The 25,698-nt window shown below is 34.3% G+C and overlaps 1 protein-coding gene across 1 annotated transcript; it reads right to left on the bottom strand.

The window, feature by feature from the left end:
* Nucleotides 1-636: 636 nt before the first annotated feature.
* ncmap (non-compact myelin associated protein) lies at nucleotides 637-25,698 on the bottom strand. Its single transcript, XM_030126413.1, has 4 exons — nucleotides 24,913-25,698; nucleotides 4,071-4,177; nucleotides 3,587-3,671; nucleotides 637-1,719 (listed from the first exon to the last, which is right to left on the bottom strand). Exons 2-4 carry the CDS (start codon nucleotides 4,162-4,164, stop codon nucleotides 1,440-1,442), a joined length of 459 nt encoding a protein of 152 aa, XP_029982273.1. The 5' UTR covers nucleotides 4,165-4,177; nucleotides 24,913-25,698; the 3' UTR covers nucleotides 637-1,439.

Raw genomic sequence — 25,698 nt, forward strand, 5'->3', positions numbered from 1 at the left:
TTTCTTTTCTTTTTCCTTTCTTTTCTTTCCTTTTTTCTTTTCTTTTTTCTTTTCTTTCTTTTCTTTTCTTTCCTTTTTTCTTTTCTTTTTCTTTTCTTTTCTTTTCTTTTTTCTTCTTCTCTTTCCTTTTTTCTTTCTTTTTCTTTTCTTTCCTTTCCTTTTTTCTTTTCCTTTCTTTTCTTTTCTTTTTTCTTTTCTTTTCTTTTCTTTTCTTTTTTCTTTTCATTTCTTTTTTCCTTTCTTTTCTTTCCTTTTTTTCTTTTCTTTTTTCTTCTTTTCTTTCCTTTTTTCTTTTCTTTCTTTTCTTTTTTCTTTTTTCTTTTCTTTTCTTTTTTCTTTTCTTTTTTCTTTTGTTCCTTTTCTTTTTTCTTTTCTTTTTCTTTCTTTTCTTTGTTCTTTTCTTTTTTCTTTTCTTTTTTCCTTTCTTTTCTTTTTCTTTTTTCTTCTTCTCTTTCCTTTTTTCTTTTCTTTTCTTTCCTTTCCTTTTTTCTTTTCTTTTCTTTTCTTTTCTTTTCTTTTCTTTTCTTTTCTGTTCTATGTAGACTTACTGCAACATAACTCTAAACATTAATCCTATCCATTCTACACTTCCCACTTTTTTAGTAAACACACACCACAGCCGCACACATTAAGAAATATTAGATTTTATTTTAATCTCATTCATTTCATAAACAACCACATATAATACAAATACAGGGAACAATTAAAATAAAGTGCAAAATCCTTTGGTGTCAAACTAAAAGGGATTCACATCAGCATGTTCAGCTGACAAAATATCACTGTGGTCTCTTCACTCTGTGTGGTATAAAAATAGGTTTTTAACAAAATGAACATCTATGTGCAGAAAACAAAGACAGTATGATGCAAAATAAACCAGATTAAATGAGCTGCTATTGATAATCATTGAGTTATTGTGTATTATAGTGTTGTCTCCTGTTCATACGGTAATACAGTAATAATTCTACATTTACTAATGAACTTCTATGGTTTGCTTTAATACAGAAATGTACACACTTAAGACCAGCATTGTTAAACCATTACAGTCTTGTCTATGTATTTTCTCCTTCATCATAGTATTAGTAGTGATAGTACAATACAAAAAATAGGGAATTACTGGCATCAATACTCTGAACACTGACTGGTGCCAAAAAGTAATCCCAACACAAAACAGTGTCCTTCTTTTTGTCATAAACATTCTTCATGCATGAATCCGTGGAGTCTGTGTAAGGTACAATTTGTTCACAATGTTTATTTTTACACCAAAATGCTGCTCTGTAATACATGTAGTCACCAGCAGTGGCTCAGCTGTGACGATGACAGTAACAACGCTACCATCAAGGACCGAGCCTCCGCAAAATTCAGTCGGCACACAGTACGTGGTCACATGTGAAGACAACATCAGTCAACGCCTGTTGTGAGAGTAAAGCGTAGTCGTGTCGCTATGTGTTTCCTAATGATGGGATGTCGTGTATGGTGACCACGGTGGACCCGCTGGTGGTGCTGAACTGCTCTATGTGGTTTCCCTCCATGCTGCTCAGCTCCACTCTGGGGAGTTGGAAGCCGTTCTCTGAAGCTGGGTTCGAGTTGGCCACGCTGCCTGACACAGAGCTGATTCCTATGGGGCTCAGCGGCACGTTGCTTTGAACTGTGGATTGTGACGTCTTTGGACGAGGTTTGGAGCCTCCACTGGCCCCCAGGACTCTGGAAACATGGGTCCGCCTGGTCACACAGAAACACAGATCAGAACACAACTCTCTTGGTGTCTATTCACCCAGTGATATTTGGTAACAACAACAACAACAACAACAACAGATATTTTAGATGAGATAATATTAACCCATAAAGTCCCAGTGCTACTTTTGTGTCAATTCCCAAATTAATTTTTGTGTGGATTTAGTGATTTATCACCATTTATTATAATATTATCCTCTGTATTTTGTGTTTTTTCAGTGAAAATCATATATTTTCTTCTATTGAATTCCATGATCATGTAGATTTTCATTAAAACTCAGATTAAATTTGAGGGCAATTATATCAGAAACAGAGAAACCTGAAGAAAAAGTGACTTTTTCAGCAAATCTATCATTAACTGAATATAAGCCCAGTGTCTCCATCCACTGTCATTGATCTAACTCCATGGATTTTACTGCTTGTAGAAGATAACAGTGTTTCCACGTTCACTATGGAGCCTCTAAAAGTCCAAATGGGTCATATCTGATGACCATGAAAAGATGACAAACTGTATTTTACACCAATTATGTATATGTATTAAGTGGTTCAGAAGTCATTAAACATTTTGACCAGTAGATAATTTTGGTCGTCGGTGGCTGTTTTTATGGATTAAAACATAGTTTCAAAGATATCTGCTGTAAATAATTTGACAAAACAAAGGAAATGTTGTGTGTTTTTAGTTGTGCTTTCAAGAGAGGAGCACTTGTAATCCTCTAATCAGGTATCACAACAGTGTAGCAATGATTTACGTCATCATTACAAGTCAGTAAAAATGTGAAGAAAAATTTGTCTTCTCGGATTTAGATTTTGCGTGAACCCACATGAAAATGTTATATAATGATATATATGAAAAAATCTGGTAAATGTATTTAAATGTATCTGCAAATCCACTATTTTGCTCTGGTACTCTCAAACTTTTTTGTCATATTAGTTTGGTAGAGATGACAAACCATCACAGCTCAAATCACAAAAGAAGGAAATTTGTCATTATTATCACGTTAGTCTTGTGTTTGTCTTATACTTAGATAGAAAAGTTCAGTCACAAACCAGTGAAATAATATGATATGATGACATGTTAGTCCATAAAGACCAAGGATTACTTTTCCAGCAGTTCCCAAATGAATTTTTCTCTCTATTTAACCTTTCTTAAAGGATTTATCACTGTTTATTATAATATTATCCTCTGTATTTTGCAGGTATTTTCCCATATTTAATTCACTGATCATGTACATGTACCCCGCCTTCACCCCTATGTCGCTGGGATAGGCTCCAAGCGACCCCCGTGACCCTAGTGAGGATAAAGCGGGTTCAGAAAATGAATGAATGAATGTACATGTTCATGAAAGCTCAGATTAAAGTTAACTGTCATAATATCAGAAACAGAGAAAAATGAAGAAAATGTAACTTTTGCAACAAAATTTATCAATAACTGAACATAAACCAAGTGTCTCCAGTCACTGTCATTGATCCGACTCTATGGGTTTTACTGGTGAATCAATGTTGTAGAAGATGATGGTGTTTCCACGATAACTACGGAGCCTCTGAATGTCCAAATAGGTCATATCTGATGACCATGAAAGATGACAAACTGTATTTTACACCAATTATTTACATGGATTGATAGGATTAGTGGATCAGAAGTTATTAAATGTTTTATTTTGGTAGGTTTTTTTGGTTGCCGGTGGTTGTTTGGGTCTTTATGGGTTAATGTGAATGACAATAGTCCACATTATTTTACAGATGGATTAAAAGATTAAAAGCAGCAGCCGGTGTGTGGTTGACAGAAATAGCATTATCATTTGTTTTTTTTGGGACGCAGCAGGAATCAGACTGTTTGACAGGAATGTCACCTTACCTGTTGTATGTCTTCAGGATTATCAGTAGAATGGCAAGAATGATGATGATACCTACGACGATGACAGCGATCATGGCCCCAGAACCTGAAAGACACACATGGAGAATGAGTGACGATGAACAGGTTAAAAGAAAGGTTGTTTTCTCAGTGTTTGTGCCTCTTCTGAAATGTGCATTTTTACACGTTTCCCATGTTTTCCTGTATCCTCTTGAGTGTATTATGCGGTAGCTTAGCAACAGCATCATTTCTTCTACAGAACACAACAAATACTTTGATTTAATACACTTGTGCCACTCCTGTAGAGCAGAATGAATGACGCAACAGGTTGTCATTTACGAGGCCTCGGTTATCATGTTTTTCACGGTGGACACTTAAAGATCTGATTGAACAATCTGAACGAACAACGATCAAATCCAAGGCTGAGTTTTATCAAAAAGAGATAGATATGAAGAGAATGAGGATGTACGCCCACACAAACACTTACTCTGAATGAGGATTTGTTCTCTGGACTTTGTGGTGGCGGTTGTGTTTGTTGTTACTGTAGTGTTGGTCACAGGTGAGGCAGTTGAAGCTTGCATCTTCAGCAATAACCTGCACAGGAAAAAAAAAGGAAACACCACTTATCAGCTGAATACCTGTAATCGTTGTAAAACACAGAACAAGGAAGGAATAAACACAATATAACTCTTTTTCACAGAAGAGGGTGTGCCAGCAATTAATAAATGTTCCACAGAAGCCACAGGAATGAGGACTGTCACTAGAACATTATGTCAAGTACTATGATTAGTGCCAACATTATGACCGGAATACTCTCATGCTGCAAATTATACCGTTTGTTAAGATCTTTTGAGATTTAGAGTGAGACGGTACTGCGCAGGAAATATAAGTGTCATGAAAAAACTATCCCCGTTTTTACTTTTATGATTGATGAGATTGAAACGTCTCTGTGTTTGGTCTTTATCGGCGAACTGAAAGATAACAGCAGGCTTTTACATCGTTGTCGTGTCCGCTGAAGTCTTAAAAAAAAAAAAAAACAGCACAAAATAGATCTTCATTCTCTGCCAGGGTGGAAAATTATCACTGCCTCACAAAAAAGCTGATACATATTACAAACACTTTAGATAGATAGATAGATAGATAGATAGATAGATCATTTATTGATTAGTTGATTTATTGAATTCTGACTTTCTTCTCAGAATAATAATAATAAAAAAAATATTTGACCTTAATTTTTTTTTCCCAGTCGCCTTAATCCTATTCCATAAATGCTTCTGTACAACAAGTTGAAAGAATTATGTTGCAAGCCGACAATTCAACTAGATTTCTTAACAGAAATATAATCAGCCTATGTAGAAATTAATGGGATCATGTTATTTTAGCATATAACTGTAACAATTAAAATTAAAATAATTAAAATTAACATATAAAATACTTATGGAAGAACATTAGGGCCACTAGGGAAAAAACAAACAAACAAACTAAGGTTCTATATATATATATATTTTATTATTATTCTCAGAAAAAGTCAGAATTCAGGACTTTTTTCTCATAATAATAATAATAATAATAATAATAATAATAGTAATAATAATAATAATAAATATTGGACCTTAATTTTATTTTTTTCCCCAGTGGCCTTAATCCTATTCCATAAATGCTTCCATACAAAGAGTTGAAAGAATTATGTTGAGTGTGCTGACAATTCAACTCGATTTCTTAACAGAACTATAATCAGCCTATGTAGAAATTAATGGGATCATCTTATTTTAGGATATAACTGTAACAAATGCAGTGAAAGAATATGAAACTACTGATGGATGGATGGATGGATGGATGGATGGATGGATGGATGGATGGATGGACAGACGGACAGACGGATAGACAGACAGATAGACAGACAGATAGATAGATAGATAGATAGATAGATAGATAGATAGATAGATAGATAGATAGATAGATAGATAGATAGATCATTTATTGATTAGTTGATTTATTGAATTCTGACTTTCTTCTCAGAATAATAATAATAAAAAAAATATTTGACCTTAATTTTTTTTTCCCAGTCGCCTTAATCCTATTCCATAAATGCTTCTGTACAACAAGTTGAAAGAATTATGTTGCAAGCCGACAATTCAACTAGATTTCTTAACAGAAATATAATCAGCCTATGTAGAAATTAATGGGATCATGTTATTTTAGCATATAACTGTAACAATTAAAATTAAAATAATTAAAATTAACATATAAAATACTTATGGAAGAACATTAGGGCCACTAGGGAAAAAACAAACAAACAAACTAAGGTTCTATATATATATATATATTTTATTATTATTCTCAGAAAAAAGTCAGAATTCAGACTTTTTTCTCATAATAATAATAATAATAATAATAATAATAATAGTAATAATAATAATAATAAATATTGGACCTTAATTTTATTTTTTTCCCCAGTGGCCTTAATCCTATTCCATAAATGCTTCCATACAAAGAGTTGAAAGAATTATGTTGAGTGTGCTGACAATTCAACTCGATTTCTTAACAGAACTATAATCAGCCTATGTAGAAATTAATGGGATCATCTTATTTTAGGATATAACTGTAACAAATGCAGTGAAAGAATATGAAACTACTGATGGATGGATGGATGGATGGATGGATGGATGGATGGATGGACAGACGGACAGACGGATAGACAGACAGATAGACAGACAGATAGATAGATAGATAGATAGATAGATAGATAGATAGATAGATAGATAGATAGATAGATAGATAGATAGATAGATAGATAGATAGATAGATAGTTTATTGATTCCGAGGGAAATTCGAGTATTCAGCAGCTTTGTATACAGCACAAGAAGACAAAAAAACCCAGACCAGAACACAACAGTGGGTTAGTAACCAGGTTGACATTATGGTTAGTATATCTACTCTAACAGACACTTGCTACAGAACTACTCTAAAAGGGCTTCTGTACAGTACTGTAAATAAGGACTTGTGGTTGTATTTACACTTTTCAGGGCAGTGATATAAAGTGTAGCAGTGTTCTGTGTAGCAGTTACGTAACACTATTAACTAATGTTACAGCATGAAACAACTATGATAAATATTCAGTGTCTGAGTCTCTTTACATAAATACACACACGTGCTGTACTGAAACTATCAAAACAAAACCTGTGCCCCAAACAGTACAAGATTTATATTTCTGCCATATGTTCTGCAAAACTACAGCTGTTGACAAAACCTGAAGTAGTTACAAAAAGCACTAGTGAACAGACTATTTCGATGGGCCCCAGTGTACAGTATTTAGACACGCCCTGGTGCATACTATTTTGACGGGCGCTAATGTACACTTTATTGACGGGAGCTAATGTACACTGCTTTGACTGCTTCTAGTACATACTAAATTGACAGGTTCCACTGTATTTGGAATTGAGAGGCCCTAGTGCACATTATTCTGATGGGTACTAATGTGCACTATTTTGACAGGAATTAATGTGCACTATTTTGACGAATAGTAATGTACACTATTTTGATGGGTACTAATGTACATTATTTTGGCCAGGACTAATGCACAGTATTTTGATGGGTACTAACGCAAACTATTTTGACAGGAACTAATGTACGCTATTTTGACAGATAGTTATGTACACTATTTTGATGGGTACAGATACACATTATTTTGACAAATAGTAATATATACTATTTTGATGGGTACAAATGTACATGATTTTGACCGGTACTACTGTACAGTATTTTGACAGGAACTAATATACTCTATTTTGATGGGTACTAATGTACACTAATTTGATGGTTAGTAATGTACAATGTACATATTTTGACAGGTACTAATGTAAAATAATTTGACAGGCACTAATGTACTCTATTCTGAGGGGTACCAATGTACACTAATTTGACAGTTAGTAATGTACACTATTTTGACGTGTATTAATGTAAACTATTTTGATGGGTACGAATGTACACTATTTTGATGCATACTAATGTACACTGTTTTGACAAGAATTGATGTGCACTATTTTGACGAATAGTAATGTACACTATTTTGGTGAGTGCGAATGTACAGTATTTTAATGGGTACTAATGTACACTATTTTGGTGAGTGCTAATCTACGGTATTTTAATGGGTACTAATGTACACTATTTTGGTGGGTGCTAATCTACGGTATTTTAATGGGTACTAATGTACACTATTTTGGTGGGTGCTAATCTACGGTATTTTAATGGGTACTAATGTACACTATTTTGGTGGGTGCTAATCTACGGTATTTTAATGGGTACTAATGTACACTATTTTGGTGAGTGCTAATGTACGGTATTTTAATGGGTACTAATGTACACTATTTTGGTGGGTGCTAATCTACGGTATTTTAATGGGTACTAATGTACACTATTTTGGTGAGTGCTAATGTACGGTATTTTAATGGGTACTAATGTACACTATTTTGGTGAGTGCTAATGTACAGTATTTTAATAGGTACTAATGTACACTATTTTGACAGGCACTAGTACATATGTGACATTTTGATGGGTTCTAGTGTAAACTATTTTTCTCTATTGTACAGATTCAAGTGCATGCTACTTATTGTACATTAAACTTAACAATCGTATCACATTGTCTCATTGCGTGATCAAACAGAGATTTGACAACATCAATTTGTTTCTCTACAATCATTATTGCTTTTCTGTATGAGGCAAAAATACATAAGTAAACAAATAAGTTCTTTTTATTTTTTATAGTTTATGCAGATGCACATAATAGATTGCTATTGAGTACAACCTCTCAAAAACATAAGTTATGACAGAATAAGTTTATCTTTTTCTATGTTTTCAAGTTTCATTTATCCTATTTCTACTCTGTATTTGGTCTACATTTATGACCATAGACTTGCTGGTGTATGTTTTTAACTTTGTAAGTTTATATCTCCCAGAGCAAAAGGGATTCATGTCACAGAAGACAGTTTTCTTTGTTACATTCTTATAATGTGGCTTTATCGTAGATAAAGAGATATGAAATACAATTTATCTTCCTATTATCATGACCCATATTGTCATCACATTTCAAAGTGTCAGATCTTCCTCCAGCCACATTGTGTTTTTATCAATATTAAGACTTATCTGGAGCTTAATCATATCCACTGTTGAAAAACAGTGCGTCATGCTGGGATCCTCTGTCGTGCAGGAGGATTCCTGACACTATTCAGGAAACTCTCCACTCACTGAGCTGTAGGTCAGGGCTGTCCCTGGAACCGATACTTCCCCAACGTCACCATAATCCACCTTTGCATGCGCAGACACTGATAAACAACATCCTTTTTCCATTTTAGTTCCTTAAAATCACAATGGAGTAATTTAGAAATGTCTGATTTAAGCGTCATCATGAGAGTTCCTCATTTTCACTTCACGCGGTGGAACATAATAATGATAATGAGGTCACTGAGTTATTTAACCATGACTCAGATGTGTGGTTAGTAATTGTGGAGGTATAACATGTCTGATATGCCATTATTGTTTCAATATTTTATCTCCTATCTTAGCAACCAAGAATAAAAATATATCATCATGAAATTTGCAGCCAGTCTTTACTTCCATTTGTCTTTCAGTCATTATGCGTAATCTCCAAATGACCCCAGTATTAAGTATTTCTTTCATTTAGCTGTGGTATGTGAAAATGTCTTAATTACAGGTGACTGATGAAGGACGAGGTCTTGTAAAACTGCACAAATCCCAGTGACGTTATTCTGACTCCTCTGCAGTACAATAGCTGTGTCAAGTGGAAACATTTGCATGGACTATAAACGCCTCTTGTATTTGACATAAAGACACACACACAGATGTGACAGGGTTGTCCTTGTGTTTGCATTCAAATCCACAAGAACATATTCAAAACCTCCAACCATCGCAGCCTGTCAAATCACAGCTGAGCGTTATAGTCTATAAACCACCACCATTATATAATGAGAAACTGTCATCAGTTCACCTATATTTAATCCATTCTTTATGCTGCAGTCTCTTTTTTCTCATTATGCATCCAAACATCTGTGCCTATTGCTCTACATGTTTTTTTCCAATTGAAGGCTTTTTTGAGGGGAGCTTTTCCTCATCTGTACTTAGGGTTGAGGGACAGTGAGTGCTGTATATTGTCTAGATCAGAGGTCTCAAACTCATTTTCTTTCAGGGGCCACATTCAGCCCGATTTGATCTCCAGTGGGCCGGACCAGTAAAATAATAACATAATAACCTATAAATAATGACAACCCCAAATTTTTGTCTTTGTTTTAGTGCAAAAAAAAAATCCCATTAAATTATGAAAATACTTACTTTTATAAACTATCCAAACAAAAAAGATGTGAATAACCTGAAAAAACTGAAATTTCTTCAGAAAAATAAGTGCAAATATAACAATATTATGCCTCAACTTATCATTTCTCCATGTGCATTATGGATCAGATCTACAAAGACACTAAACACTGGCAGGCATAGGCAGAAAATTGTTAAAATTGTGCTTAATTTTCTTTAGACATTTCAGGTTGTTCATATTTGTTCAGTTTATTCACATTTTATTGTTATAGGATAGTTTGTAAATGTAAATATTTTCATAATTTAATGTTATTTTTTACGCTAAAACAAAGAAAAAAATTTGAAGTTGTTAATTCAAGATTTTTTGGCTTCATTCAAGATTTTTTTACTTAATTGAAGATTTTTTTTCTTTTGCTTAATTCAAGATTTTTTCCTTAATTCAAGCAATTTTTTTTTTTTTTTTTTTGCTCAATTCAATTCAAGACAAGAGGAATTTTTGCACTTGGCAAAAACATCCCAGGGGCCAGATTGGAACCTTTGGTGGGCCGCATTTTGCCCCTGGGCCGCATGTTTGAGACCCCTGGTATAGATTGTGCAGATATTTGTGATGTTGGACTACATAAATAACAGAATGTGCTGCATACTTTTAATTCCCTTTAGCCAAATATAGTGTAAAGTTCTGTTCAGAATCAGAATCAGAAAAGCTTTATCATCATGACAGAAAATCATCTTAGACATCACTTATACAACAACACAAAACAGAAACACACAATTCCTAAAAACCTAGTGAGATGATAGAATACTCAAACATAAATAATTTACACAGAGTTCAAGTAAAACTCTAACATGTGCAACGTGGTAAAGTGCATGTACTGGAGATCATTTATGAGCTACTGATTGTTTAAAATGTTGTAAGTTGAAAGTTACTGCCCTGTCATTTAGATTAGATTGTCTTTGTGTAAAACTTATTACATACATATTTATATTTGACAGTACTCAGAAATTGTAACTGCACAAGCCCATCTGACCTTAAAAAACTAGGTCAAGGTCACCTATTTTCAATAGTTTTCTGCTCCATGACAAGATCCATCCACAGTATAAATTTGGTGCAGATATCTGAATAAATTCCTCAGATAATGCGATTACGTTGTTGAATGGACAGACAGACAGACGGACAGACAGACGACAAAACGATCACAATACTCCTTTGGCCTGAAGTTGGCCGAGGGGTAAAAACTGAAACACACTGGACAGCCATTGTTCTCAAAGTCACTAACAAAGCACCACTTAAAAAAAAAAAAAAACCTTGCTCTGCTTTTCCCCAATGAAACAGTTTTTACACTGAAAGCACAAAAACAAAAGTATAATGTTGCTTATAAAGCTGGTCTGTTAATTCCTATTTATACACATCAGTAATCAGCTTTGACCAGGTACAATGATTACATACTGAGTCTAAGTTACGCTTTATCTATTAAAAATAAATCACATTTTCACAATCAATATGTTTTACTCCAACTTTATGGGCAACAATGTACAATGATCAAGTATGACTAACCTACTTCACTACATCTCAGAAGCTTATAATGCATTTTACTCATCTTTAATTACTTATCAGATTATAGTTTTTACCTGTACATAACTACAAATTTACCTGTATATTAAAAGCCATTTGACCTCTGAATGCTTGTGTGTGTGTGTCTCAGGATTTACACAAAATCCAGAAAGAGATGACTACTGCAGTTTGGCATACTTGTGGATTTTTGGTCAAGGAACAGACTAGCAAAAACGGCAAGTTGATCAGACCTATATGTTGGGAGATATTAGTAATTTTGGAATGCAATAGCCTTATAATCATGTTACTATGGCCAGAATGCTTTGGCGGTGACTGCTGGACAAATGCAGAACAGCATGCACGAATACACAACAGCATAAAAACTACCACATCTAGAACCCATCCCCCACGGGTCAATGCACTGGTTGTTTTTTAACATCTGAAATACAAAATTTTGAGAAAACCTCTTGGAGTTGTTTGAAAATGCATTGTCTCAAAGCAGACTGTCAAACAGGACTTTTTCTTTGTGGGTCACACATGACAGTGACATTACAAACACATGCTGATCATACAGAATATGCACTGATACAGATTAAAGTACACAGAGTTGTTCAAATGAGGTCACCCTTAAACACACTCAGCAGCAAAATACAATGCATACATAAATTCAGTATTACAACAAATCCAAAAACACCATATTCAATAGTAAAACTGTGATTTCATACTTTAAGTACATTTTACTGATAAAGTTTACATATTTTTCCTTTAATTTTCAAATGCAGGACTGTTTTATAATGTTATATTGTACTTTTATTCAACTTTAGATGTGAATACTTACACTGTCCATATGTAAAACACTTACATAGGGCTTTAATAAAGAGGTGGTTCTCTGCAGAACACCTGGTTAATGAAAGACACAGCTTTCATTATACTGCTGAAAGCTACTGCAGCCTGGTAATGCACTTATCAAAGTACATCAGAACCTCTTTAACCCATAAAGACCCAGTGCTACTTTTGTGGCCATTCCCAATTGGATTTTTCTCTGTATTGAACCTTTCTTAAGTGATTTATCACCATTAATTTTAATATTACCCTCTGTACTTAGTTTTTTGCAGTAAAAAAAATATTTTTTTTCCTCCAATATTTAATTCACTGATCATGTAAATGTTCATTAAAGCTCAGATTAAAATTGAAGGTTATTATATCAGAAACAGACAAAATGTAAGAAAAAGGGACTTTCTCTGTAAAAAATATCATTAACTGAACATAAACCTAGTGTCTCCATCCACTGTCATTGATCCAACTCCACGGGTTTTACTGGTGAATCAATGTTATAGAATATGACGGTGTTTCCACGGTAACTATGGAGCCTCTGAATGTCCAAATGGGTCATATCTGATGACCATGAAAAGATGACAAACTGTATTTTACACCAATTATTTACATATATTGATAAGATTAGTGGATCAACATGTATTAAACAGTTTACATGACTAGAAAGGTTGGATCACCAGTGTATGTTTGGGTCTTTATGGGTTAATTAACATTTACTTGCACCGGTTTTTAAAGAATATCTGATAATATGATAATATTACATCTTAATGTATACAGATGTTCGTGTGAATAGACTTGATTGTTAATGGACGGTGCCTTTTCTTTCACAACAGAGTTTTGAAACATTGTAAAACCATTTACAACTCGTACAAGACAAACTTATCTGCACGAGCCTCTAACGACACTTTGAACAGTTTCTAAGTTCAACGAGTTTGAAACAAAAACCAGAATTTTAATTGCAGTCTAACATCCGAGGCACGAAACTAACATTCAATACTGGTGTGTACTGTACATCTTATCCAGCTTCAACTGCAAATATTGCACAACCAGCTCTTCCAGTGTTGACATACTATTAACCATTGAGATTAGTAATAGCATATATCATGCTGGCTGTTTGCAGAGGTGACAGTTTTTTGATAAGTGGCTAACTGATCATATGTTGTGTATTCCCACTGCTTTGGTAACACAGGAGACAAAACAGTTGCATATTGCTGATGTCGGCATGTGTAAATAGCCAATGTGGCGTTAAGTGACGTACTTTAAAGAGCAGTTGAACTGGTGCAAATTGATTTTTGTTGCACGTAAATTCATATATAAACATGAACGCAGTAAATATAACTTTAGCAAATAAATAGACTGTATATATTTTTACATTTTAATCATGCATTTTCATGACACAGTGTTTTGGGTGCTCTTTTCTTCTCATAACTGGATGATATATGAGGAAAAAAAGAGGGAAAAAAAACCCTACACATATGAGCCCATAATAGTATCTTAAGTAATACTAGAACACAGTGACTAATTCCTATAATAATACTTGATGATGTGTCAGGATCGTAGTCGCCAACAATAGATCCATACCAACGGGGAGCTGGTGATTAATGCATAAAATACGTAATCATCTCATGAACCTATTTTTTGTCCATTATGCCCTGTTCTGGTAAACATAATTCCTGGTTCTATTATTTTGTGCAGGCTGGCACAGTTTTTACGCCGACCTCTGCAGCAGCGGCAATGTTTCTATGGTTACAATACAATGCAAAAAGTATGCAGTGAGTCACTAATTCAAGTAATCGTTTCATATGTAACCATAAATATGGAAAAACTGAATATTTACTGTTGAAAAGTGAGAGTAAAAACATCTTACAGTAAATAAATTCAATAACACAGACTTGTAACCTTGCGGTGATACATATTCAAACCCACTTGGTTTGCATTTTCATTATACACTCTAATTAGTTTTATTTCCATGGCTAAATAGTAGATGATATTATACACAAACATTTTAATAAAAACACATTTGAATATACATGTTGGCACTAATAACGCTGCTTTATAATTTCTTGAAAATATCTGCTTCAGACATTAAATGTGCTAAATCTTACATACTTTAATAAGATGAACCTGAAAACACATTACAAAAGTGCTGGTTAGCTCATGTTTTCAATATATATATATGACGGAGTGTTATTATACATATATGTTGGCTTGTCTACATTTATACAATGGATTTATAAATGTTCCACTAGAAAGAACCTGTAAAGTGAATGTATTGTCATATGCAGATACTGTTTTGAGGTAGATCTGGTAACTCTTAGACAAGTATTCCTTTTGAATAAAACCCATTCTCTCATTGATTCTCAAAATTTCACATTTTGGCCCCAAGGTTCTAATAGTTTTGGATTTTTCATTATAGTTTAGTTTTATTTAGTTTTTACTTTTTTTTTTTTTTTTTTTATCTCTCATTCAGTTAGTTTTAATTAGTTTTTAGAGCAGGATTGCTAGTTACCCCCACCAAGGAGGTTATGTTTTTGCCGGCGTTGGTTTGTCTGTCTGTTTGTCTGTGTGCAAGATATCTCAAAAAGTTATGGATGGATTTGGATGAAAACTTCAGGAAGTATTGATACTGGCACAAGGAACAAATGATTAAATTTTGGTGGTGATCAGGGGGGTATGGGGGGGGCCCACTGATCTGCCTTGGCGGAAGTATGTGCTCTCCGAGTGCTTCTAATTTTTATTATTATTATTATTATTTTTTTAATGCTTAGTTTTGCTTTAGTTTTTTCATATCTTTTATCTTCCTTACCGTTGTATTCAAATAAATCCCATATAGGACTCTGCTGCTTTCTTCCAACTTTAGTCCATGTTGCCAGGTAGAGTGGGGACTCTAAACCACAAGTGATAGGCTGTAAAGTGTCGTATGGTGCCACTAGCTGAAATTGCGCGAGTGAAATAAATCGATTTCAAATCAATCCGACATTGACAAAGATGAAAACGAAGGGAATTTTATCCATAATTTTTATTCGTTTTAGTTAGTTTTGTAAGCACACAATACAGTTTCAGTTAGTTATCATTTTTTTCTTTTAATTATAGTTTTTATTTATTTCAGTTAACAAAAATGTTTTTTCAATTCTAATTTTTGTTCTTTCGTTAGTTTTCGTTAACAATAATAACCTTATTTGGCCCAAGACTGTATCTTAGAAACTACAACCAACCAGCACTTTGGACTTAATTTTTTCTTTATTAGTGACTCAAATTTGGTAAAATTTAACTACTTTTATTCTGGAAGTATTTTATTTGTAGATCAGTGTAATACTTACATACTCAAGGTTCTGAATGCATACTTTTTGTTCTAGTGGAGAATCACAGTGTGGTATTAATCATTTTACTTAAAGTTCCGAACTCTTCTCCCCCCACTGCCCATACGTGAAGCACTTACAAAGAGCTTTAATAAAAGAGGCTCTTTGTAGAACACCTGGCTGCTGACAGACGTAGCTTTCATAATCCTGCTGAAAGCTCCTGCAGCCTGGTAATGCACTTGTCAAAACTTAGAACATAGCTCTTTTATTATTTACCTCTTAACATCCGTTAGTTCCGCAGTAAAACATTTCAGGTTAGAGTTACATTTCCACCATGTTCAATCTGTTTAGGTTGTGTTTCAATCACATAATTAATACAGAAATTAAAAGAAGAAGAAAATACATACATTTTACAGGCCTCTACTCTGACAATGTTTAAGTCCAGGCTGAAAACAGCTCTGTTCAACTGTGCATAGAACAACTGAAAGGGTTCTATCTGCACTCTGACCTTTTACTTTGTTTTAATTGATTATTATTTATGTTTTATTGATTAAGTTTTAATTAGAATTTTGTGTTTTTAATCTGTCTCTTTTCCATTTTTGTAAAGCACTGTGAATTGCCCTGTGTATGAATTGTGCTATACAAATAAATCTGCCTTGCCTTGCCTATTTTAGCCCTAGTGTAATGAAATAAGAGTTTATACATTATATGAGTTATAGCACATTTGTTTAAAAAAAAAAAAAAGATTTCAACTGTTATAAAATTATATGTGATACTGTCTATTTCATGGACTGATGTGAATGAACTAGAATGTAGGTGAGATACAGAGAAATTAGGTAAAATAATGAAAATAATAATAATAATAATAATAATAATAATAATAATAATAATAATAATAATAATAATAATAATATGCTTCAATACAGCTAAGAGCAGTAGTAAAAAAAAAAAAAAAAAAAAAAAGTGTACAAATATCCTTGCACTTGCCCCAGATATAATGTGTTCTTTGTTATTCACACTCTACCTTTATCCAAGTTTCAGGAAACTCACCATGTTTTTTATTTATTTATTTATTTTTGTATAATCCTGTTGACAGACAAACAGTAGCAAAAACACAACCTTCAATGCCCTGTTCTTTGCGCATCAGTGGATATATTGATGTTACTTTTATCTGATCTCAACTTAGTCACTGGATGTTTTCTGGACTGTGTCGTATCCATGGCAACATTGCCACATCTGCAGACAGCAGCCGTCTCTATAAAACTGTCTTGGCCTTTTACAAAGCAATAGTGCTAGGGATGATGGGATTATCGGTTATCGTCACGAACAATGGTGGGAAACGATGGAAATGATGTAAGTCTGTATCTTGTTCATAATAAGAGTGTTGGCACATGTTGGCGGGTGTGTTGACTCCCACATAATAAGGTGTGTCTAAAAAAATAGGTGAGAAATTAGGGTGTGAAGGAGGTTAGATGTTGGCTAGTTGTATTAAAGCCAAGGAAAATGTAGCTGAGGAATTGCCTACAGTGAACGTCATGCACTTGTGTTGATCATTAAATTACTAATGGAACGAGACTTAATCCCTCCGAACATTTCAACACAAACAGCCTGATGTTGTCCTGAGCTGCAGCTTTTTTAACGTCTGTGACTATTACACACAGCTAAGAGCCTTTCACATGAACATAAAGTCATGCATGAAAGGTGATAATTTGAACATTTTAGGTGAGGAGGCACAAACATGTAAAAGACTTGGGTTTCATTCAGGTCTATTTTAAACATGGGACAGGCTGACAGCTACATTTGCATAACAGAATGCTTAGGGTGCCATTATTTTAGGCAAAGCCAAATGAAGCATGGGTAATTTGACAGTGGCACAATAAACAGCTTATTGGCAATAGCACCAAATACTACAAGGTTACATACATTTCCCTGTAAATGGAAAAATAGCTAAATTAACTCAACCTTTTAAACGCTAATAAAACACGATGGATGACGAGTTAGTTATTTCTGATAAATATTAAAACTTGTCTTACATCTAGAACATATATTTTTACATTTGGATGATACCACTTTAGGCCTACAATGATGAAAACAAAATGTTAAATATATTTATGTTGTTTTTTTGTTGTAAGACCACACAAGCTTTATGGAGCTACAGAAACATGAGAAAGCTACATTTCTTTTATTAATTAAATAAACAGCTATCCTCTGGAGCTTCAGTCACATTATTTACATTAATATTTTCGATTTGTAAAATTAACTTCTACTTGTTTAATTTTGTCTCACTGTCAGACTGCTGAGCTGCAGTTAGCACAATGGCTGCTATTAGCTCCTGTTAGCCTGCTAGCTGATGTCTGCGTGGGTTCTCATTTGACCCAGGTCATCGTTTTTCTCGGTAGTTCTTCTCAGTTCAACTGGACTGGTTTAGCTCTTTTGAAAACGTTTCGTCCCTCATCCAAAAGACTTCTTCAGTTCAGAACAGTCCAGTCTAAACCAGTCCAGTTCAACCAAGAAGAACCACCAAGAAGCTTGCTAGCTGATATTACCTTTTTCTTGCTTTATTATGTTATTAATAAAAACAAATTGTGGTTGCAATTTGCAAGTCTATGAATAAAATGTAACAAATCATCACAGAGGTTTTCTGATTGGTATAAAATCAACAGATTTCACAAAATTCCCTTCTCCCACAGGACTCCACTCAAATAGACCAGACTCTAGTGTTCCTTCAAAGACCCCAAAGCTGCAACATTTTTACATCAACAGACTGGAATCTTACATCTCTGATCAGAAAATAACTGGCATTATTTTAGAATTGGCTCCTACTGGTGCATTGTTTTCAGTGCAATGCATTATGGGCATTTAGAGAGTTGAAAACATGTAAAACTTCTATGTTTGTTATTGTAAATATTCTGTCTGCAGTTTTATAGATGCCTCTTTTATTATTTTTGTTTTAAGTTGAAATGCTTTTCTTGTTGCAGTACTGTGAGTGGCCACTGGTGGCATCAAGTCAAACACCATCTGGAATTTAAAAGTAGAATTAGCTAACATTAACAAACACCCATCTCTAAACTCAATGATCATGAAAATACATTTATTTAATTGGGAGTAATCAGATAATTCTAATAATCAGATCTGACCCATTTACATGCACTTCAGATATACATACCATACATAACTTCCATTTTCTATGATTTTTTTTTTTTTTTTAACATTTATTTTACTCATGTGCAGATGTAAAACAATGCAAAAAATCAGGTTAACAGGTACACATGCATGAAGACAGTACTAGGGAAGAAAACCAGGTGTGTTAATCCACTTTCTCGTAATCAGATTACTTCTATTATCTGATAAAACATATCAGATTATGCTGTTTACATGATCACTTGAATTATCTGACAACTCCAGAAAAAAGATAATGATCAGAAGTTTAGTGTGCATGTAAACAGACTCATGTAAGGACTTGATATCATGATTAGACTCTTATATACATATATATTTTACACTCATTTTATTCAGAATATTAACTATATTGATGACAGGTTTTTCTTAACCGGGGAACAGGGGCGCTCCGCCCTCATACTTTCGGCTAGTGCCCCCTTACTGAAATTCCGATTTTTTTTTTTTACCCCCAAGCTCACAGTTACGCCGTACTCTTATAGTCATATACAACACAGTACTTACACCACACTAGAGTTACAATATCCTTCTCAGATAGCCTCAGAATGTTCTGTTTTTACCTCAGTTTTTCAAAAGGGAAACCCCCCTCCCCCCCCTTTGCTTGGTCGCTTCGCTCCCTCGCCTACCTGTGCTCCCTCTTACTAATTTTTTCTAGAAAAACCCCTGGGTGTATACCTAAAGAACATATTTTACGTACCCTTTATATTTTTCTCCCATCATTCATTTTAGATAAATATCATATGCAGTATATGAGAATTTGAAGGCAAAGCAATCTACTACTAAAACAATTCAAGCCACTGGCATCACTGTATCTGTCCTTTTTTCATTTTTTCTTGTGTGTAATAAGAGTTTGTTTGTTGAAATCACAGCTATTCACTGACACTGCAGGTCCAATATCTTCGCCCACCCTCAGTAAACAAATAATTTATTGGGCTGTTCAGAGACCAGACTCTCAAAATGCAGAACAGGAACAATTAGTTTTCCTCTTTTTTACATGAGGATCAAACTGATGACACTTCTGCACATGTCCTTTTACAGGTGTATGCACACACATTAAGGCCGTCCTTCATAAACACATTGAAAGTATGACCTCCATCGAATTATGGTGTGAGTCAATATTTGCAGAGTCAATTTGGAGCAGCTTCCGGGTTAATAAGACGCAGGCAGTGCTATTAGTTTGGCTTTGAAACAGCAGGCATGCAGAGGTCCCTTTTAACAAGTCATATAAATTTGACCATATTTTTGTTTTCCTATGTCACATGAAATAGATTTTACTGTCTTTTATTGACCTCAATCAGTCACCAAAGTATCTGCAATAACACCCACAGGGCATTGGCAAGGCTGGATGCAAAAACTCTGTTAAGAAAAAAAAAAAAAAGATGTCTATAGTAAAAAGGCTATATATCACAATAGTGTCTGAGCTCAGGGTGTAACGGCCAGATCTCGCCAAAAGTATTGTTGAGTCACTGGTGTTTATTAGTCAACCCCTAGACATGAGATATGATAGTCACATGATGAATGACTCACTACTATAGCTGACAGCAGAGATATTTAGTGTTGAAAGCACAGCATTGACCCCAATACAAACCTGAATATCAAGATTAGCGGGAAGTTCATGTTTCATTTTTTAAATCTGGATGAAACAAAAAAACAAAACAAAAAAAAAACAACACGTGCAACTATCATATGGATACAAAACTGATGAGTAAAAGTGTTAAATAGGCATTAAAAGTCTAAAATCAGACAATAATTTGGATATGAAAAAGTGTAAGATGCTGCTTTTCACAACAGCCTCCGAAAAAGCATTGTTTTCATGGTTACCAAAAGCATGACAAATGGATATTTATAGACAGGAAAGTTAAAAAAAAAAAAAAAAGTGCTGCAGAGTGGCAGCATGAAAAGCCTTTACTGTAGTCGAGCTTTTCTAAAGGGCTTTGATTGATCGTTGTCTAAACTGTCTGCCTATAAAACAGTCTGAAAAAAGAGCTATTTATGTCATATAAATCACTTTAGTTTATCATTTGTAAGACCAGGGATGACGTAAATAGTCAAGTATGTATGGAGAGCTGTGTTTAAAAGGAGAACTGATGGCGACAACTTCAAATCACAGCTATTGTCAACGTCTAGCATCATTAATGTACTTAAGGTTTACATATCTGTACTTTACTTGAGCTTTTAGGACATATTTCCTGTGTTTTAAAGGTTCAATATGAAAGTTTTTGTGCAGTTACATGGACTTGGTGTTGTGTCTTTTGTTCTGGGAGCTGAGAGTTGCCTGGAATTCAAATGGGGTCGCCTGAAATTTCTAGTAATCGATAAAAATTTAAATAAAAACTTACTAATAAAAAATATGTGGTGAGTTAAGAGAGACAATCATAATCTATAAAAGACATACCAAACTGTGAAGCTGAAACTGAAGCACTGTGGTACTGTTTATCTTTCAAATGCTCATTGTGGTCAGTTTCAGATGCTGCAGCTCTTTCATAATTCATAGTTTGAGTTCTTGATTGTTCAGGATTAATTGTCAGCCTTGTAAATCCAAGCAGGACTGCCCAAGGAAAATCAAATTCTCACTTTGTGCAGTAATCTACACCTGGCTTTTCTGCCTCCGTCCATAATAATATACATTATATTGACTAAATGTCGTCTAAAATTAATGTTTATTTGCTACAGAGTATAGCAAACTATTACATGATCAAAAACAAATTAATTTTAGCCAAAAAAAGTCTCCGTTTTGAATATCTGGGTTTGCCAGAAAGTTGTGATGTTAAAATGGGGTCACGAGTCAAAAAAGGCTGGAAATCACTGCTGTAAAGATTTTGGTCAAATGAAGCCAATGCACATCTATCGTAAAGTTGTAATACCACTGATGACTACTGGGGCTGGCTCCAAAACAAATGGCTCTGATAGACTTGCACTAAAATTCTCTGTAAAATGTTAAGTCAGTAATTTGCTTCTACAAGTCATTCTGCTCTCATCTGCATTTGGACCCTCTAAAAAGACGATCTTAACATTGAATTAAGAAGATCTCAGATTGGACAGAAGACTGGTGTCTGCTCTGTCACCTGACTCACCTGCTGAGTCTGCTTATATAATAAAACACATCTTTTCCTGACAAACAGCTTCCACTGTAATAATAATAATAATAATAATAATAATAATAATAATAATAATAATAATAATAATAATAATAATAATATTTTCATTGTCCATTGTTACTTTTATTGTTTTATGTGACTGCACTTTAAGGTTAGCTTTTAATCTCATTGTACGGCTGTGCAGTGACAAATAAATTCTAATTCAGATTCTAATAATAGTAACAACAACAACAACAACAACAACAACAACAACAACAATAATAATAATAATAATAATAATAATAATAATAATGATAATACATTTTATTTGTAAGTGCCTTTCATGACACCCAAGGACATTGTACAGCAGAGGGTAAAAAAAAATGCATAGACTACTAAATAAAAATAAATAAATAAATAAATAAATAAAAGCGTAAGTACAATACATATTATTCACTGTAGTTGTGGACGGTAGGTTGCACTAACAACACCCTTAAAAACCTTTATTATGCAGTGCTAAATGAAGTTTACTTTTTTACCAAGTCACAGATGACTCTGACCGCCCCTACTCCGCCCCTTTTGTCCAAATATGGTAATTTCCAAAAAGCCAACATGGTAATGGACAAATCCCAAAAAAATAGAGGACTTGCAACGTTTTTCCATAAAACTTCTTATATTTCTGAGGTCTTCACTGCCTCTGTTCTGCTCCTCTACAGCAGCCACAGTGTACACCTCTAGCTAACATTATCTTAGCACTACAGTCAGATAATCTCAGAGAATTAAAGGGTCCCGGTACAACACAAGAAAATCTTACACAATGAACTTTTAGTACAAATATCTACACTTTCCACTCCATCCATTTTTATTTCACTCTACTGCCATCTCAGTAACACTACTTCAAACTAAATGGATCTCGTAATAACACAGACAGACAGAACCGAGAACAAAAGCAGACAGGACATAATCGTGTTTCGATCATGTCAATCAGGTTTTGAGTTACATTGTTTACATTAAAGTATATCTATCTATCTATCTATCTATCTATCTATCTATCTATCTATCTATCTATCTATATATATATATATATATATATATATATATATATATATATATATATATATATATATATATATATATATATATATACATATGTATATTATTTAATGAAAATAACATTTAAAGTTAGAATGGCTTAGTATTAAATTTTGCTTTGCACATCCATATTTTTTTCTCTTACTCTCAATAATAATAATAATAATAATAATAATAATAATAACAATAATAATAATAATAATAATAATAATAATAATAATAATGGATTAGAATCATATAGCACTTTTCTATTACTATTATTTATTATACTAGTGCATCTCAGAGTACTTTTTCACTCTACTAGAAATGTACTCACTACTTCCAGTTTAACCAGAGTCATTTTTGCCACCTCTGTGAACTGGAATGATCAGTGAATGGGACTTTCCCTTATCTCTCATGGAATATATGTGTGTGGTTACTGCTGCTATGCACTGTTATTATTGTGTGATTCATAGATTTGGGTTAAAGATTTAACATCAGAACGTCCACACAAGAAAATGATCAACCAAAACTGTGTTGATGAAAATTATCTAAGTGCATTTATTTTGACCTGCATTATATGGACACAAGTATTGGGATACTTTGAATTCAGTTGTTTCATTGCTAACAGGAGAATGGCCTAAAAAAAAGATAATTCATAACGCAATATAATTCTATCTTGTGATAAATATCGTTGACGTCTATGTTTGCAAAATTTTACTGTTTAGTGCTGGTTTATGTTAATCATTATAGTTGTTTTATATGTTCTACCACTCAGTTTCTGAAATATTAATCACATTCTGACCATAAATAATTACCATCTTTCTTCAACTCAGGAAAGACATAAAGACATATTGATTTGACATTTATCATAATGATTATTGAGAAAAACTAACAAGTTTATCATGATAATGTTTCAGATACAATCTGTAGTTGTGTGTAAGTCCCAGTGTTTTTGTCCATGAAGTTGAAGTCTTTTCTGTTAAATTAAAAGACTGTTCCTTTCTGCCTCACATTAACTAAATCTGACTAAATATCACTCAGACTGATAATAAATCTTTCTACTATGAACAAGAATACTTTTAAAGTTTAATATGACAATTTATTTTGACGCTGAATATCAATACATAGATAATGTTGGTGTTAAAGTTTCAGAAAATAAACACAATAACCCTATGCCTAACACGTACAGTACAATATAGAAAATGCTTTTCAAAGGTGAAGGTTTTTAGAAATAATCCAGACACAGCTTTATTACATAAAACGTAATCTTTCTTGACAGTAACTAAACTTCTGAGCTCATTCCTGGCTCGTGTCTGTGTCAAAACAATGCAAAGCTGAGCGAACACAGACGTTCACTCATCTGGAAAGGTAAGGCGCCAATGATTGAAACACTATAGAGGGAGAGGTAAGTTTTCTATTATTAGACAAAAGCTGATTAGTTGTAAAGAAATCACAAGGAAGAGAACGTGTAGTAAATAAAAGCCACATTTATCTCCTAAAATGAGACAGAAATGACATCAGTTTGTACTGAATCCACATGAATGTATTTCCCTAAATGATAAGTGCAGCTGTTTCCTTCTACTGTAGCTTTTATTAATGAGAGACATAAACCAGATACTGTTGGGAAATGAAATAAGATCTCCCCTGATAGACATAAATCTGTTCTGTTCCTCTGGTTCATCAGTAATAGTAGGAAAGCAGATTCCAAAATCTGAGCGCTCTTTGGAATTTGAGCTATTCCCTTTCACCTGAGACTCACCTGCTGTCTCGCCATGTTGTCTGAGGAAGCCCCCGTTCTCACACACACACACACACACACACACACACACACACACACACACACACACACACACACACACACACACACACACACACACACTCTCATGAACACACACCATGACACAAAATACTCTCACGGCTGCATGCAACAACACACAGGGAGGTTTAGATGGAAACAATGTCTGACAAGAGCAGTAAGTTGGAAACACTCACCTAACCGTCTCCTGTTTGACTTCAGCTCAAAGCCTTCAGCAGATGGGAGCCCGAGCCCCCTCCCTCAGCGAGCCGAGGGGGGCATAGTCCACCGGCTGAGGGGGGTGCTGAAGGGCACAGGACTCAGAGAGGGAGGGAGTAAAACCGGGTGTTATTCCAGGAGAGGAGTAAGGAGTCCCAGGTGCTGCTGAAGTGGCAAATCCTTTAGGCGGAATCAGACAGGACAGAGCAAAAAAAAAAAACAGTAAAATATTAGTTTAATACAAGCAGAGATAGAGATACAGCTGTGATGTGAGGTTTCTGTGGGAATCAGAGTGTTTATTTCAAGAGGAGGAGGAGGAAGGAAGAAAGAGGAGGAGGAGGAGGAGGAGGCTCCACGCTGGCTCACTCCTGAGCTGCTGCTGAGAGTAATAATCTGAGGCAGCTGGTTTTTCAGGTCCTTCCGCCTGGCCCTTAGGCGTGTCGCTGCCACTGATCAAAAAGTGCGTGGCTCTTCTTCATACAGTCACCGTCTGCTCTCATCTGCTCTCATCACCACTGCTGTCTGTTTCAAAGCACACCTTCATCATCCTCCTGGATATGTGACTTACTTAAAGTGCACAGGTGTGGCGCATTTTGCACATTTTGTAAGAAGATGATAAGCAGTTATACTGTGTTCAAATGAAAGAGTGAGTGCAGTGTGTGTAGATATGCTTCAGTGTTATCTCACCGTCTTTTCATCTGTGAGTGAAATACATTTTTATGTATGTGGTTAAATATTAACCATTTGAATGACATGTGTCCAAA

Source organism: Sphaeramia orbicularis, chromosome 22 (assembly GCF_902148855.1).
Source record: "Sphaeramia orbicularis chromosome 22, fSphaOr1.1, whole genome shotgun sequence".
Classification (NCBI taxonomy): Eukaryota; Metazoa; Chordata; class Actinopteri; order Kurtiformes; family Apogonidae; genus Sphaeramia; species Sphaeramia orbicularis.